We start from the raw sequence: 17,208 nt of genomic DNA on the forward strand, positions 1-17,208 counted from the left end.
ACGAACATACAAAAAGGGGGTAAAGATAATAATACCGAAAATTCGAATTTTAAGTCCACAACCTTGTCCCCTATCTCTCAAAGTAGACGGGACAGGCTGGGTACCAATTATCGATTTAGATTAGATATCGGGACTAAGAATCTTCTAGGCTAATATATTTTCGTGTTCTAAAAATCACAAATAAAATCGAATCATGCGAACAAATGTCGGATGACGACAAACGGGCGTTACGGAGTCAGGGAAGTCAAAACCTACTGCCAGGCTTACCTCTAACCAAGCCTAAAAAGAAACACAATCTTACATTTATCGATTCGGGTTTAGGTACTTCGGGCTTTCCAGGGATATCGAGTGACGAAGACTCTGAGGGAGAAACAAACCCGGCAGAGAAAACTCTAGTTGTCCCACCTGCGAATTCCCAAATCCAACCGCAAATCGTTGATCTAGTTCCCAATCCGGTAGATAATAATCTCGGTGCTTTACCGCAAGTCGTTGATCCAGTTCTCGATCCAGTACCACCAGCGCCGGACAATATGGCTCTGTCGTCGAATCAGAATATCTCACTAAACGATGCACTCTCGTTCGTGCCTAAATTCGAAGGAAACCCCAACGAACTTTTGGATTTTCTTAGTTGCTGTAAAGAAGCGAAGACCGTTTTACCAGATGGAGCTGAAGGCAACCTCGTAAAATTAATTTACGGGAGCAAACTCGGTAACAAAGTAAAAGCCTCATTAAATTCTACTATTCCGGAGACGGTCGCCCTCCTGACTACTGCCTTAAAGAAAATTTACGTTCCGAATAAATCATTATTTCAACTCCAGGGAGAGCTCGGTCGGATATATCAGAAGGATGGAGAATCGGTAGTTGACTTCGCGAATCGGTTGCGGAAAAAGGGGCGCGAAATAACCGAATGTTATAAAGCTGATAACCCGGATATAGCAGCTGCCGTGGAAAATGATTTTAAAGAAAAAATCGAAAATTCTATCGCTGAATGTTTCGTGCAAAACTTGAATAACGAAATTGACCAACGCATGACGGCATGCGCTAATGTAGAGGAGGCTCTCACAAAGGCCATCAAAATAGAAAAGAAGTTAAATGCCCGTAAAGAACTACGTCGCGATCCCAATTCGGAAAAGAAAAAGGAATCGAAAAAGGAAGATGCGGGTAAGGGTAGCAAAACCGTGAATTTCGCTGTCGAGACACCCGGGAAATCCACGCCAAATAAACCCGTGGGTCAAAACAAAAACCCGTACGGAAACAATACTAAACCTAGTAACGCGAGCGATCAAGATATATGCCGTAAGTGCAAGAAACCCGGACATTTCGCCAGGAATTGCCCGGACATAACGTGTCAAGTTTGTTTCACGAAGGGACACACCGCGAAAAACTGTCCAGAAATTAACGTCGCGACACCGGAGAACCCTTACGCGAATGTACGATGTCAATTATGTGGAGGCCGGGGACACACCGCTCGGTATTGCGAGGAAAATCCTAATCGACGGTCTATCCCGAGTCAATTAATGAACCAATTCCCCGCTAATCAACCGCCAAATCAATCGCAAACTAATCAATTCCGAGCTAACAAATTTTGCGATTATCACAAAAATAATACCCACAATACCGAAGAATGTCGGGTATTACAACAAACGGCTAACTATTTACAAACGGTCCCACAAACGTCTTTTCCCAGGGATGCGGGAAGAAGCAACCGACCGTCACAACCTGTGAACTCGATCCAGGAAGTAACAGCCGAAACCGATTCCGAATAAATAAAATAGATTTAGATTTAGATTTAGATAATTTACCGTATTCTATAGCAAGTAGATCATCTAAGACTGGTGATGTCATCATGATGTTGGATTCTGGTGCATCGCCAAATTTAATTAAACTAGGCTATTTAGATGATAATGTAAAAATTGACAAGGAAAATCTAGTAGAATTACATGGGATAGCTAATGTTCCGGTATACACCTTAGGTAGCGTGCGGATTAAACTATTCGGAAAACAGGCTGTATGTTACGTAGTTCCCGACGAGATGCCCATTCCCCACGCCGGTTTGGTAGGCTCAGAATTTTTCGCGACACACGGCGCAAAGATCGATTACGAAAATAAAATATTCGAAATAGATAACCGAAAGTATCCGTTCAAACAAGCTAATAAGGTAACGAATGGGGTTATGTATATACCACCGCGTAGCGAATCGACATTTTATGTTAAGGTCAGTAATCCCCAAATTAGAGAAGGGTATATTCCTAAGCTAAAATTATGTAAAGGGGTATTCGCGGGAAGCTGTTTAGTTTCAATAAAAAACAATCGCGCTTATCTCCAGATTTATAATACTACGGAGGACGAGGTGGCAATTAGAATCCCCACTTTAACAATTCGCGAGATTGAGAGAATAGGAATATCCCCTGCCATTGATCAGGAGGATTTACATAAAAGTCATAATATTACTAAACGTATCTTCAACATTGTTCAAGATCACAAAGATCTTGAACGTTTTGAAAAAATTAAACCCTTGTTACGTCTAGAGTATCTAGATGACCGGGAAAGGTCTCACGTCGAAAAAATAATAAGAAAATACGCGGATAGGTTTTATATACCCGGAGAACCTCTAAGCTATTCCGGAAACTATTCACATAGGATACCTACACTCAGTGATCGTCCAATAACAATTAAACAATACAGAATCCCACAGGCCCTTAAGGCAGAACTAGATAATCAAGTCAGGGAGGGATTGAAAACAGGCGTCCTCGCACCGTCAGAGTCTCCTTATAATAGTCCTGTTTGGATCGTACCCAAAAAGGCAGATTCGCAGGGGAATAAACGTTGGCGCGTAGTAATAGACTTCAGGTTACTAAATGAAGAAACTATAACAGACGCGTACCCCCTGCCTAATATCACGGACATTCTGGACCAATTAGGAGGGTCCCTATATTTTTCTGTTTTTGATTTAGCCTCCGGCTATAATCAAATTGAAATGGACCCAAAAGATAGACATAAAACCGCGTTCTCGACCCCTCAAGGGCATTGGGAATATCTCAGAATGCCTTTCGGTTTGAAAAACGCGCCGGCCACATTTCAAAGACTGATGGATTCAGTTCTAACCGGATTACAGGGCACGGCCCTTTTTGTATACTTAGACGATATTATTGTGTTCGCCCGGAGCTTAGAGGAACACGAAGAAAAACTAGATGAACTAATGTTAAGATTAAGAAAAGCTAACTTACAACTCCAACCTGATAAGTGTGAGTTCCTCAGACCCGAAGTGAATTATCTAGGACATATTATCAGTAGAGAGGGGTTGAAACCCGACCCTAATAAACTTATAGCCGTAAAAAAATTTCCCGTACCTAAAAATCAACGAAATATTAGGGAAATTTTTAGGTCTAACAGGGTATTATCGTAGGTTCGTTAAAAATTACGGGTCAATAGCTAAACCATTGACGAGATTGCTAGAGAAAGATAGGGAGTTCGAATGGACCGAGTCCGCCGAAACCGCATTCGAACTACTAAAGGAAACACTATGTACAGCACCGGTGCTACAATATCCGGATTTCGATAAACCTTTTATAATTACTACCGATGCATCAGGGATCGCGATCGGCGCTGTATTATCGCAAGGGGAAATCGGAAAGGATCGGCCGGTTGCGTATTTTTCGCGAGTCCTACGGGGACCCGAATTACGTTACGACACGTATGAGAAAGAAGCGTTAGCGATAGTACAGGCGGTGAAGCATTTCCGGCCATATGTATATATGCGATCGTTCACTATAGTAACCGATCACAAACCTTTGATTTGGTTTAAATCCGCGAAAGATGGGAATGCTCGGATTCTTAAATGGCGTCTCCGCCTCGCTGATTACGATTATAAGGTAATATATAAACCAGGGAAAGTCAACCTCAATGCTGACGCTCTATCTCGAAACCCAATAGAGAACGTAAATGTCACAACGAGAGCTCAGAAAGCCAAAGAGCGCTCTTTGGACGACGAATGTCGGGAAAATACTGATAAAACTCCGAACCCTGCTAAACGGGGTCAACCTCTAACTATCTCCTCAGAAGCTCCTACAACTTCTGACAAGATTCCGAACCCTGCTAAACGGGGTCAACCTCTAACTATTCCCCCAAAAACTCCTACAACTTTTGAGGGTCTATCTAAGGTCGCGAACCCTACCGAATCGGGTCAACCTCTAACCGTTTTAAAAAAGTCTATTAATTTACAAGAAAAGTCGGGTGTTACCACTAGAAGGCGTGGTAGACCACCAAAAGTTCGGGAAATACCTATCGGAGGAGAATCCGATCAAGAAGAGCTGATACCTTCTGTGGACCCCGAGTATGACTCGGATACAGACTCGGATGACTCCGTTGAGTCAGAACATTCTAACGAGAATGACGCGAGAAAGGGAAACAATAAAAACTCAAACATTATCCTGGTAAAGGATTTGTTTGAATATAGAAACGACAATTTAGTTTACTTCCTAGATGAGAGAGGAGAACCATGCGATGCAGGTTCTCGTACTCTCAAATCTCTTCATAAATTACCTAAAGTCGGGTCCATAGGCACTGGTCAAGTGCATTGGACAAAACGAGGCAATAACAATTACTTCGGTCTTATAATACGAGGATCCAGGGGAGAATCGTCATTGATTGTCCGAAGTAATATCGCTAAAGGCCTAGTAAAATTAAAAGGAATTTTGAGGGATAAGGATGTTCTAACTTTTTCTATCGCGATAACCGAGTTTATCGAGAATATCCCTTGGGGGGATATTCTCTCGTTAATCCAAGACATATACGATGGTACAAATATAAAAATCATCGTTTGTCTTGGGACAATCCGCTACGTGCCCCAAGAAGAACGTAACCGGATCTTCTTCGAAGCTCACATGTCTCCGATAGGCGGACACAAGGGAGTTTCAAAGACCTATAACCGAATTAAGCCTAATTACTATTGGGAAAACCTCAAACAAGATATTCAGATTCGTATTCAACAGTGTCTGGAGTGTCAGTTAAAAAAACTGGTACGCGTAAAAACGAAACAACCCATGTTGATTACTGACACACCAGGCACTGTATTCGAAAAGATAGCAATGGATATAGTAGGACCTCTACCCCGTACTAAATCCGGAAATGAGTACATTCTAACAATCCAAGATCAGCTCTCAAAATTCTGTATCGCGTGTCCATTACAAGATATGACAGCAATTACGGTCGCGGACGTGTTCATCAAGAAATACATAAGCATTTTCGGTGCCCCTAAAGCATTATTGACCGATCAAGGTCGGAATTTTATAAGTAGTTTTATACAGCGCATCTGTAAGCGGTTCAAAATTAAAAATTACAAACTACGGCCTTCAGACCCCAATCTAATGGTTCACTGGAACGATCCCATCACGTTTTAGGGGAATATCTTAAACAGTATATTACTAAAGATAACGAATGGGACAACTGGCTCGAATTGGCCACTTTCTCTTATAATACTTGCGTACATGAAGGGACTCGGTATACTCCTTTCGAATTAGTATTTGGAAAAGTTGCTCGAGTTCCCTCCAACGAACCCCCCTACATGAACTCGACCGACTGCCCACCTATGACGATTACATAGTTAGGTTAGTTGAACGTCTAACGCAAATTCGCAATTTAGCTCGCGAAAATCTAATAGGCGCAAAGTGGAAGTCGAAAGAACTACACGACAAAAAGCTAAAAATTATTGAGTTTAATCCTGGGGATAGGGTTTTTCTCTTGAAAGGGCCCAAACCACATAAATTTGGGGATCATTATGACGGACCGTATGAAATCGTGGAGGTTTTTCCTAATGGTAATGTTAGTATCAGAATAGGAAACCACGATAAAGTGGTACACCCCAATAGACTAAAGAAAACCCAACTCGAAGTTAGGAAACCAAATAAACCTAAACCTAAAGTCGCGGATCCCGATCCGGACTTTAGACCATAAATAATCGTTCTCTGTTACAGATGAAGCTCATACAATTCATATTTTTGCTCATGGCTATCACTCAGTGGGAGTCCGCCTACGCAATCATAGGATATGATTGCGGGAATAAAATTCTTAATATGACAACAATATCGTTAGTCGATATTGACGACTGTGAGCTCGGGGAGGAAAAGGTGGAGACGTTCTTGCCGGAAATTGCACTTCTACAGTTAAACGAATACGAACATACGAAAATGATACAATGTAAAGTCGAAATCAACCGGGTAATTCAGCATTGTGGGTGGCAATCCTACAATTCTATTGTTAATCAAGGGGTAAACGAATATATTTTTCCTATTTCTCGCGAGATGTGCCAGGTCGCGCACGACCATGGTACGTTTCGTATTGGGAACACGGTTTTTGACGGCCTTACGCCAAATGTAACTTCCGTTCGTAGTATAACATTAGCGGGAAGTGTTAATAATAATGGGGATTGCACCAATGCACAATACAGTGATCCCTTCGGTACTTGGGACAGCGTATTCGTAGTCGGGACTGTAAAAATCACAATTAGGTCGGGGATTACTCGCGTGAAAGTCGCGGAAGATAAAGTATACCTCCCATCAGGTACCAAATGTAAACTCAGTAAAGGGCATTGTATCGATCCTGAGAACGGACATACTTTCTGGAACACGTTACCTCGCAAGTACTGTATTCCCGAAACATATTCTATTCTATACCGTGGGTATGCCACTAAATTAAAATCGAACAAAGAAACAGTGTATTCCCTCAATGTGAGAGATACTAGTTTTTCGCTAAGTACGACGGGGGTTGAGACCTCATGTGGATTACCGATTATCAAAACTGAACATCCTAAATTGTATATAGTTGAAAGCAAAGATTTAGGACTCTTAGAAAAGAACAATATCGTAAAATCGGATCTAGATAATTTAGACATTTTTCTTTATGTTAATGCTAAATTTATTTACGTAGAGAGATACATTAGGTCTCAAGCCCAGTCATTATATGTAGATGTAATTAGGAAACGATGTAAACTAGAAAAGGAGGTGCTAAAAAACACACTCTCGATTGCGTCTACACAACCGGACGAGTTCGCCTACCGCTATATGGAAGGACCTGGATACATGGCTGTGGTAGCAGGGGAAGTGGTGCACATTGTTCAATGTGTACCGGTCGGAGTCAAAATTCAGCACAAGGAGACCTGTTACAACCGAATACCAGTCCAGCGGGGAAACCAGAGCTTGTACCTCACTCCGCGCACACATGTGATCACCAATTACGCAACAGAGTTACCGTGTAACTCTCCTCTGTTACAGTATTACAAACTAGGCCAGACTTGGTACAAGTTTATGCCCAAACCCATCGAGACCTTGCCTCCAAAGGTACTGAAGCCAAGCACAAGGATGTCCTGGAAATACCAGAATCCGGCGAATTTGGCTACAGGAGGGATCTATTCCGAGAAGGACCTCGACGCCATGAGGGGAAGGATAATGTTCACGATGGAGCAAACCGTGGTCATGGAGACCATGGCGCAACAGTTCACTAACCACTCGAGAGGATACCCATCACTGATCAACGCGCTCAACGAAGAAGTCCTGGAGCACCTGGCAGAGAGTGCCTGGTCCAAAACTTGGGGCAAATTCACTGGGTTTGGCACTTATTGTGCCGGAATCATAGGCATAGTAATGTGCTTCCGGGCAGTAAAACTAGTCGCCGACACCGTAGTCCATGGGTATGCCTTGCATACAGTCTACGGATGGTCACTCTGTCTACTTGGGGCCGTCTGGGACTCGATGACCCACCTACTATTACACTTGGGAAAAAGACAACAAACGAAGAAGGGGGGGCGTCTCCTTCAGCACCAAATACAGATGCCGAAAAGGGAGAAACTCCAGACTCCAAGCCTCAAGAGGTCTACCCCTTGCTACCTAGGATCAACACGTCAGCCGGACCACCTACGGAGATTGCCACAACGCAAAGGGTTTTTGTATAATTAGCACCTGCCTATAATAAGTTAGAATTAAAACTTAAGTTTTATCGTCGCCCTCGTGACATTAATCAACTCGTGCTTCCGTCTAATGGCGGGGGTGTTATATCCGGGGAAATTACCGATATTCTATTTTATTATTTTTTTATTTTTATTTTAAATTTTTTTCCTCTACATCTGGTGACCATAAAACATAATAATTTTTTTTTCCTCTTAAAGAGAAACTTAAAAATAAACTGTTAATGCATTCTTAAATGACCTTCGTATAAGAGCCTCTTTGAAACAATAAAAATTGAAAGAATATCTTATCCAGATGTGCATCTAAGATAGCATTAACAAATATAATAAGACTAAAACTATGTCTATCTAATAATTTTATTTTTTTTTTTTCCTCTCACTAAAGTTTTTTTATAATTTAGAGAAGAAAAAAATGTTAAGTTACACCATTTTTTTTTTGTGTAACGTATAAGTTTTATTTTTTTTTTTCTCTCTTAAAAATGTGTTTAAAATTAAATCCCCATCATAAAATTTTTTTTGCTTCAACCTACCTAAACTAATATTTAGAATAAGATTCTATTTTTAACTTCTAAAGATATTTTAAACAAATTCTAAGATAAATTCTATTTTTAACCTCCAATAAGATTTCAAATAAATTTTAATGTCTAGAATTAATCAAATACCCATTCTAAAACTATCAACCTTTAATATTTGTTTCTATATAAAATTTAAATATCCAAAATTTATTGAAATTGTTTCCATGACAAATTTTTGAAAATTCAAAACTAAAGGAGAAACTTCCATAAATAAAATAATTTAGTCGAATTTTTTTTTATATTAAAATCAATTAAAATTATTACTTCCCAATGACTAAAACCTCACAATTGTTAATAAATGATATTCAATTGTGAAATAAAATGAGAGAATTATCTAAAAGCAAAATTTTATGTAATTGGTGAATTCTTATTTTTCTATTTTAAAGAATAATAATTAATTTTTATAAATAAAGGATTTATCATTAAAATAAAATAAATTTTTGTAAAACCGATTGTTAATAAGGTTGTTAGGATAAAATTTATATTTTCATTGTTATATTCAAATATTCGAACTTAAATTTTTTTAGTTACTTTTAAATAAAATAAAAATATGTACATGTCGGTATGTGTGTGGGTGCGTACACACACAGGCCTGCATTAGGGCGGGTCCTATTCGCTTTTCCGAAAGGAATGGGGCCTGAAACTGGAAAACTGCATCCTCATTGGATGGAAGCTCTCTCAGAAAAGACACAATTCGGACATGACTCGAAAACTATAAAAAGACACGTTTTCCCCAAAACGGTCGACTAAAAATCCCGAACCCCTAGTGAACGGTTCAGTTGCTGTTAAAATTTTTGGATCCGCTAAACGGATCAGCGTCTATAAAATTTTCGGTTCAGTCACTCTTGAAATTTTTTTTCTCTCTCAATAAATTGTCCAAGCACTGCCAAGCTTTTGAGTTCTGAAAAGTAATTTGAGTCATTTTAAAGTCATATTAAAGATTTTTGTCTAAAACGTGATCTTATTGCTTGTGTTCGAAAGTCTATAGAAATGTGGTCATTCCTTTTTGTATCTTTTCAATAATTAAATAAGTTATCAGTGAAAATTGAGGTATTGTACTAGCTATAAGTTATTTTATGTATTTTGAATTTCATTAGTTTTTTTGTTGAATATATCTAAATAATTAAAGAATCTAATTGAATTATTCTATACAACCTTTCCAGACAAAATTAAAAATAAGATCCCGGTCTATAGGCCGAAAGGCTTGGGCCGAAATTAAATTAATTAAACAAGTCCAAAATTGGACGTAACAATAGATAATGATTTAAAAGGCAAAGCACGATTAAAAAAAACTGCAGTACCTTCTTGTAATTTACCTTGTACTGAAATAAAAACAGCATCAAGAATTAAAATGAATAATGACAGAGAAAAAAGAAAAATTCAAAGAGACAAGAAGAAAAATATGATAGTTTCAAATACTCAAACTACTAATAATCAAGAACTAGATTTATCTGCAAGTTTAACGACTAATGAATTGACTTTTGATTCTGATGGTCACAAAAATTCAGATATTTTGGATTATACTCCATCGAATCCTACTACTTCAGGTTTAAATGATGATGGATCCGTTGTGGCTATGCTGTCAGTGAAGAATGATGAAAGGTCTGCAAAAAAGTTCATTGATATTGGTATTCAGATTAAAAGTGGTGATTTGATGACTGATTTTTGTGATATGATCAGTAATGAGAAGGAACTGAACACTTTAACCGGGATTGTGAGCTTTGATATCTTAAATACTATCCTTGATGTTTTTAAGGACGGCTTTCCTAAATACGAGTCCGAAAGAATGCATCTGCGTAGCAAAATTATCATGACATTTGTCAAACTTAAACATAATTTGTCGTATGCTGTCTTAACCGTCATATTCAAATACTCTTCAGAGTCACATTGTCGTAAAATTATTCTGCAGATGATCGACATGCTTTACGTTTGTTTAGAACAGGGAATACCTTTTCCAGGCAAAGATGAAATCTCTAGGAATATTCCGATATGTTTTAATGACTTTAGAAATGTTAGAGTAGTGTTGGACTGTACTGAAATCTTCATACAAAAACCAAAGTCACTTTGCTGTCAAAAAGCAATATATTCACGATATAAAAGTACATATACCACCAAATTCATGACTGGAGTGACTCCTGGAGGATCGTTGTCTTACATTAGTTCAATGTATGGAGGGAGATCTTCGGATGATGCTATATTTGAACAGTCTAAGATTTTAGATTTATTAGAGAAAGGTGAAGCAATAATGGTCGACAAAGGGTTTAGGGTTGATAAATTATGCAAAGACAAAGATATAACTCTCATTCGCCCTCCATTCAAGAAAGAAAAACAGCAATTTTCCCGAGAAGAATCGCGGTTAAATGCGAAAATTGCCAGAGCACGAGTTCATGTAGAAAGATCTAATCAAAGATCTAATCAAAGTATTCAAAGTGTTGGGTTCACGAATGCCAAGTGGCCTTGTTCACAAGGGCAAAAAAATATTAACAATTATTGGTGCAATTGTTAATTTAAGTTCTTCAATTTTAAGTAATGATAAATTTATGTCAAATGATGCAGATTAATAATTAAGACACGATAATAAATGTAATTAAGTAAGAATTTATTAAAACTTCATAATAAAAATTATTAATTGAAAACATAAACATGCTTAAATATTTTTGAAGTGTTTAACAAAGTTTTTTTTACAAAAATAGTTGTTTTCGTACAAGTTTTTAATTATGTTGCTTACTTTCGCAAGCATAATGCAACATTTGATTGAAAAATATAAATTTTAAGGATATAAATAAGTCTTTTACAAATTTCTTATCATAATCAACAGATATAATTTTCATACTTTTGTCATGAGAAGAAAATAGTATAAAATCCGTTTTTTCAATATTCAAAATACCCATCCCAAGTTGAACCTGACCATAATATTTATGATTTTTTTTCAAAGTTAAATTGTTATTGTCTTCCGGAGTTTTTTGTATGTACTTTATGTTAGAAATAATATCATCCATACTCAAAGATTTACCTTCATGTGGACATTTGATTTCAATCAACTTGACAGGTTTATCGTTTTCGAATATAACTCCGTCGGGAGAGTAACCAAGCCAAGGGTTATTTTCTGGAACTACGAGACGACATTGAAATACATTTACTCCAGCATATTTTTCATAAGCTTTTCTTGCATCTGATTCAAATTTTAAACCGTGGTTTATAGCTGCATTAGAAATAGTGCTTGGATAAAAATATTTGAGAGATTTTTTTTGCCAATCTGGTTTTAGATTTTTTCGGTATGTGTACAATTCATAGCATCGAGAACCCGTGATTCTAAACTTTCGTTCGTTTTGCCATACACTATAAAATTTCTTTGTTTCTTTACAAATATGAAAAGGATCTCCTATTAACTGTTCGTAAGTTTTTTGACAACATTCTCGCAGAGGTCGAAAAGTTTGATCGGAAATAGTAGAAAGGATTGATGACGAGGATAAGTGAGATATCAAACATTCAATCTGTCGAAGGTATTCAGGTGGTAGAGTCTCAACAGTGTGAAGTAGTGGAGTATGTCTTCCAGCTCTATTATAAATAAATTTAAAAACAATGTATAAAATACGATGTATAAATAAAAATATGTCCAAAAATTGTAAAATGCGTAATGAAGTAAATATTCTATAAAAATATATAAAAATAAACTTTTAAAAATGAAGCGGTTGACATATAAATTGTAAATAAGCATAAGGAATTCATCGTAAATTTAAAGAAAATAGAATTTTCTTTAACTTTGAAATATATACAAAATTGATTGCGTGAATATTTTTGATTTGTTGATAGCTGAAAAAAAGAATCATATATATATATATATATATATATATATATATATATATATATATATATATATATATATATATATATATATATATATATATATATATTTTAACTATATCTACTTCATCATAATTTTCAATAGAAAAAAAATTAGTTATTAAAATCAATCATTCACGCCCATACGCATGCTCCGATAAAGATGACTTCAAATGTTTCGAATACAATTTTTCCTTAATTAATTTCTTGACATCCTTATCCAACTCCAGATGATTCTTTTTGATCTTAAAACAACTATGCTCACTCAAAGGCTTTGCATTATATTGCTCTAAACAAGAATCCCGTGGCGCACTCCAAAGACATTTTCTGTCGGTAGATGTTACTATTTTTAAACTAGTCAAATCATTACTGAAATGATAAAAATATAAATGATTAAACTTTAAATGATAATTACATTGTAGAGAAAATTTTTTAAAATGTAAATTTTACCGAGTACAAAATAATAATACCGCAGCACTATGTTTACACCGTTCACTTAGTCCAGCTGTACAGCTACATATCGATGAAACAACTTTTCCAGTTTTGGTAATTACGGTATTTATCTCGTGCGGATCATCTCGATTTTTCGAGGATTGTATACAGTAAGACAACAACTTATATTGTTCACTATTTTCATTTAAAATTCCTGTGTAAACTAAGTGGTTAGAATTCACAACTTGTTCACCCTCGATAAAGTTTCGGCTCTTGGGTGTAGAACCCAAGTGATCCAAAATCTCATTTATTGATAAAAACATTCTTCTTATAATTTAAAATAATTTTTTAAACTAATTTTGATCGAAAAAATATTGAAATTATACGTAAACAAATGGATTTGTTTACACGCAGTCTGTACGGTGATTCAACACCCGACCTGGTTACACTAGTTTCAAATTTGATCACCAGTTGGCGTGACCGCAACTCTCACTTACCAATCCCCATTGACCCTATTTCCTCTAATTGTACCGACGGTAAATCAATCTCTTTCTCCTCCTCGTTAGTATTGACTACATAAAGCCAAGCAATTCCATTTCTATTTTTTACTAAAAGATTACCTGCATAAATTTTATGACCTAAATCAAGTTTATTAATTATTCCTTCTTGTATTTCGGTATTTGTGACTCTAACAGCAACTTGTACTCTACTTCTACCAGGAAGTTTAATACTATGTTTGTTTAATGGTATACTACTATTATTAATTAATTTTTAGATATTATCTTCAAAGCAAATGCTGTCTTTATGTGGCTGAAGGAAATCTAAGCCTAATATACCGTCTTCTTTTAATGGGACATCAGGTCCAATGACCTGAAATTTGCAACGCATGGAGTTAAAATTTATAAAAACTTGACCAAGGGGTCTGGTTGACCCAGAAGTTATTCCTGATAAATTATATATAATACTTTTATCAATTTTTAAATTTGGTGACAATCTTCTTTAATTAAACTAATATCAGCTCCCAAATCTATCAGTAGTCAGAATTTTTGCATATTTAATAAATCATCACTGGTAACAGTAATACACGGAGGCGTAACGTGATTTGATTCGGTGACGTTAATAGATGCGTTCATTTGGGGTCTTAATTCTCTAACTTCAGTTTTGATTCTATCTTGAGTAATACTTTGATCGCTACCGTCTGTTATAGCCGTTTGATTCAGAGTAGGAACTTGTGGCGCGCCCGAAGTGACTCTAGATCTACAAACGGCTGCTACATGATTCCTTCGCCCGCATTTTGTGCAAAATAAGTTTGAGGTTGTACATTCTCGTTTAACGTGTCCACGGCACCCACAGCGATAACAAATTACAGACTTCCGGTCTAGTTTATGAAAATTATTACCGTTACCATGATCATGAGACTGAGTAACCTTTACAGCAGCATGATTCTTAAAATTTACCCCATGATTCGGTTTATATTTGTTAAACCTTCTCTCCCCTTGAAATCCACCGGCGTGTTGAAAATGACCTACGTTGTTTACATTTAAATGTTGATTATTAATTATTTCATTATCAAAAGGTAAATTAAAAAGTAAATTTCGTTGTTCAAGTTCCTTCTCTAGTTGTAAAGCTACGTCTATGGCTTGGGTCAAAGTATGTGGCTTATGGCTTGCAACAGACAATCCTAACTGACCTCTTAAACCCCGAATAAAACTATCTCGCGATCCCTCACGTAATGCGACCAACAGCCCATTTTTAACCTCATTAACAGGATTCTTAGAGATTTCCTCAGATAACCCCTGCATTATTACCTTCAACCTTGTGATATAATCCATGATTTGTTCACTTTCGTGCTGATAAATGGTTGCCAATGAGGTTTGCCACTGGGACAAAGTTCTTCTTGGAGATAAAGCCCGTTTCAAATTATTTAATATATCGTCCAAAGTGCACTCAGGTTCATCAATAACATAACCGCTAGCCCTGCCTTGGATACGCGATTTCACTAACTGCGTTAAATACGAAATCCCAGAAGGGTGAATTAATTTAGCGGTTTGTTTGCAAAGTCCAATAAAACTATTTACTGGCAGATTATCCCCATTAAAAATAGGAATTAAACTAATGCAATCTTTCAGATTCATATAACGAGAATCGAAAGTATTTGCCGGGATTTGGAGATTATCTAGAGAATAATTATGTTCTTGATTTTTCGGAATACTTAACAACGGAACGATACTAGGTGGATTTATAATCGGACAAAAACTATTTGAAGTTGATGCAGAAGATACAGGTGGCATAGTAAAGGTACCAGAAGAGGAGGGCGAACTTTCTGTGCTAGGAGAATTTACAATCGGAACTAAATTAGTTGAGGCTGTATTAGAAGATAATGTAGAATTAATCGTGAAAGCACCAGAGGAAGAAGATAAGCTTTGAGTATTATTGTTTACAGATGGTAGATTTCCGACTCCAAATTCTAATCCGATTTGCGGAGGAGTCTCTTCTAACCCAACTTGAGCAGAATTATAATTCGACATTTTGGTAAAATTTATAGTTCTGACTTAATTAATGCAAATATTTCAATACCTAATACAAATTTAGATTTTAATTAAAATTAACCGATAGCTGGCATATACTAAAAGAAAATTAATAATTAGGACTTACAGTGTGTAAATATTCAATACAGTTGATATTCAATATAACTCATTAATGACAATTTACACCAACACTCGCGAAATTGCCCCCCCCCCTTTTTTTTTTGTTTTCGGAACTTTTCACTTTTCACTTTACACTTTCAATTTATTGAGATCATCGAGATTATCAATCAAATAAAAATTCTAAATCTATATAAAATATAAATATAAATTTAAATTATAAATGTAACTAATTAATATATTCAAATTCTGTTTTATCTGACAAGTAGTGTCACCTGCCAGATGCAACCCAAAGCATTATAGTTATTGCGAAATAACAGGGATGTTGATTTAATTTATTTAATTTGATTTAATATTTTATTTAATTGCTGAGTTTGGTCGTTGAGTGCACACGTGTCTTCGAAAGAGAAACTTTAATCTCAAGAAAATAATACAAAGGAATATAGTATTAGGTTCTGAAAAACCATAAAATCTTCGAGTAAATACAGAACATGTCCTTGCCACATTGACAACTTCAAGTCCTTAAAAGAAAAGCCATAAAAGACACGTGTGAAAAGTCAACGGTCTCTTGTTCTCTAAAAAACAAGGCACTTCAACTGAATTTAATAACAAATAAATAAATAATAACTTATTTAGCCACTTTATTTTAAGTAACTAAATAACATAAATAATGAGTATTTAGACGCTACAACATGTGTATATATGTATGGATTTAATGTCACAATGGTTTTTTTACAAATTTAATTACATATTAAAATAATTGAATAGTAAATGGTATTAAATTGAATTTAGAAATGATTAGCAAATATTTAAGTAAAATCCGCATCTGATATAATTTATTGAGCAGATAATACTTTAAAAGCCTTTTAAAATTATAACACGTTAATTGATTCTAATGAATATATGTTAATTAAATTATAAATAATAGATAAGGATAATCATTGTTAACAACGATCTGATATTATGTTATCATTACTGTCTGTACCTCGACCAGGTTTTCTGCGGTTTCCCTCGGTCGCTGTGCTGAATTTAAAGCCAAGTAAATACAGGTACATGAATATGTAAGCCGGCCGCAGCCGCAAATAATAAGTGTTATATAAAAGTAAGTTTATATAAGTACATGTAAGATAGTATATTACGCACTATGTATAAGGGTAGTTCTAGCAATAGTATAAGTGTATACGTGTAACCATAGTGGGGAAAGTGAAGCTGAGGAGTCAGAGTTGAGACTTTGTGACTTCACTTCTCCCCGAGAGCTGTAACTATTCACTCCATCTCTCCGATTTCTAAATAAACATCAACATAAAGTTCAATTGAACTCTTATCATTTAAAAATCATACCTTGCCACACAATCTCAATCAGTAATTCTTTCGTATATTTCAAATTAAATTATAAAATAAAATCCCGCGTGACAATAAACAACCCACTTGTCCACGAGGTGTCATCATCAGCGAATCTAGTAACCTCGCAGGACATAACAGGGACAGCCGTGGGGACTTTCGATTTGCACGCCGGGTGACAAATCTGAACTACTTGTCAAAAACCGAACGGTAAGGGAAAACCCTCATTTATCGTGGCGTCAATAAAGTGGTCGATAACGACCATGGAAAGTTCAGTTTTCCCTGTTACAACTGAGCATTAAAATTTTTTTTATCGTGCTATTATTTTTCATTAATTTTTCATAAGAACCCTGATAGCCAGCGCTTTCTCAGTAAGTGTTGACTCCTAGCAGTTACGGTTAAATTATACATCAAG

The 17,208-nt window shown here is 36.2% G+C and overlaps 1 protein-coding gene across 2 annotated transcripts; it reads right to left on the bottom strand.

Annotated features, from left to right (window-relative positions):
• Positions 1–11,156: 11,156 nt before the first annotated feature.
• On the bottom strand, positions 11,157–13,233 carry LOC141538016 (uncharacterized). Of its 2 annotated transcripts, none has more exons than XM_074259269.1 (3): positions 12,826–13,233; positions 12,641–12,744; positions 11,157–12,090 (listed from the first exon to the last, which is right to left on the bottom strand). In XM_074259269.1, exons 1-3 carry the CDS (start codon positions 13,128–13,130, stop codon positions 12,014–12,016), a joined length of 486 nt encoding a protein of 161 aa, XP_074115370.1. In that variant the 5' UTR covers positions 13,131–13,233; the 3' UTR covers positions 11,157–12,013. The 2 variants fall into 2 exon arrangements, with proteins under 2 accessions (XP_074115370.1, XP_074115369.1); XM_074259268.1 differs by having other exon boundaries at positions 12,523–12,744.
• Between the last annotated feature and the right edge of the window lie 3,975 nt (positions 13,234–17,208).

This window comes from Cotesia typhae, unplaced genomic scaffold, assembly GCF_013202065.1.
Source record: "Cotesia typhae breed Kobodo isofemale line unplaced genomic scaffold, CoteBio_Ctyphae contig_20, whole genome shotgun sequence".
Classification (NCBI taxonomy): domain Eukaryota; kingdom Metazoa; phylum Arthropoda; class Insecta; order Hymenoptera; family Braconidae; genus Cotesia; species Cotesia typhae.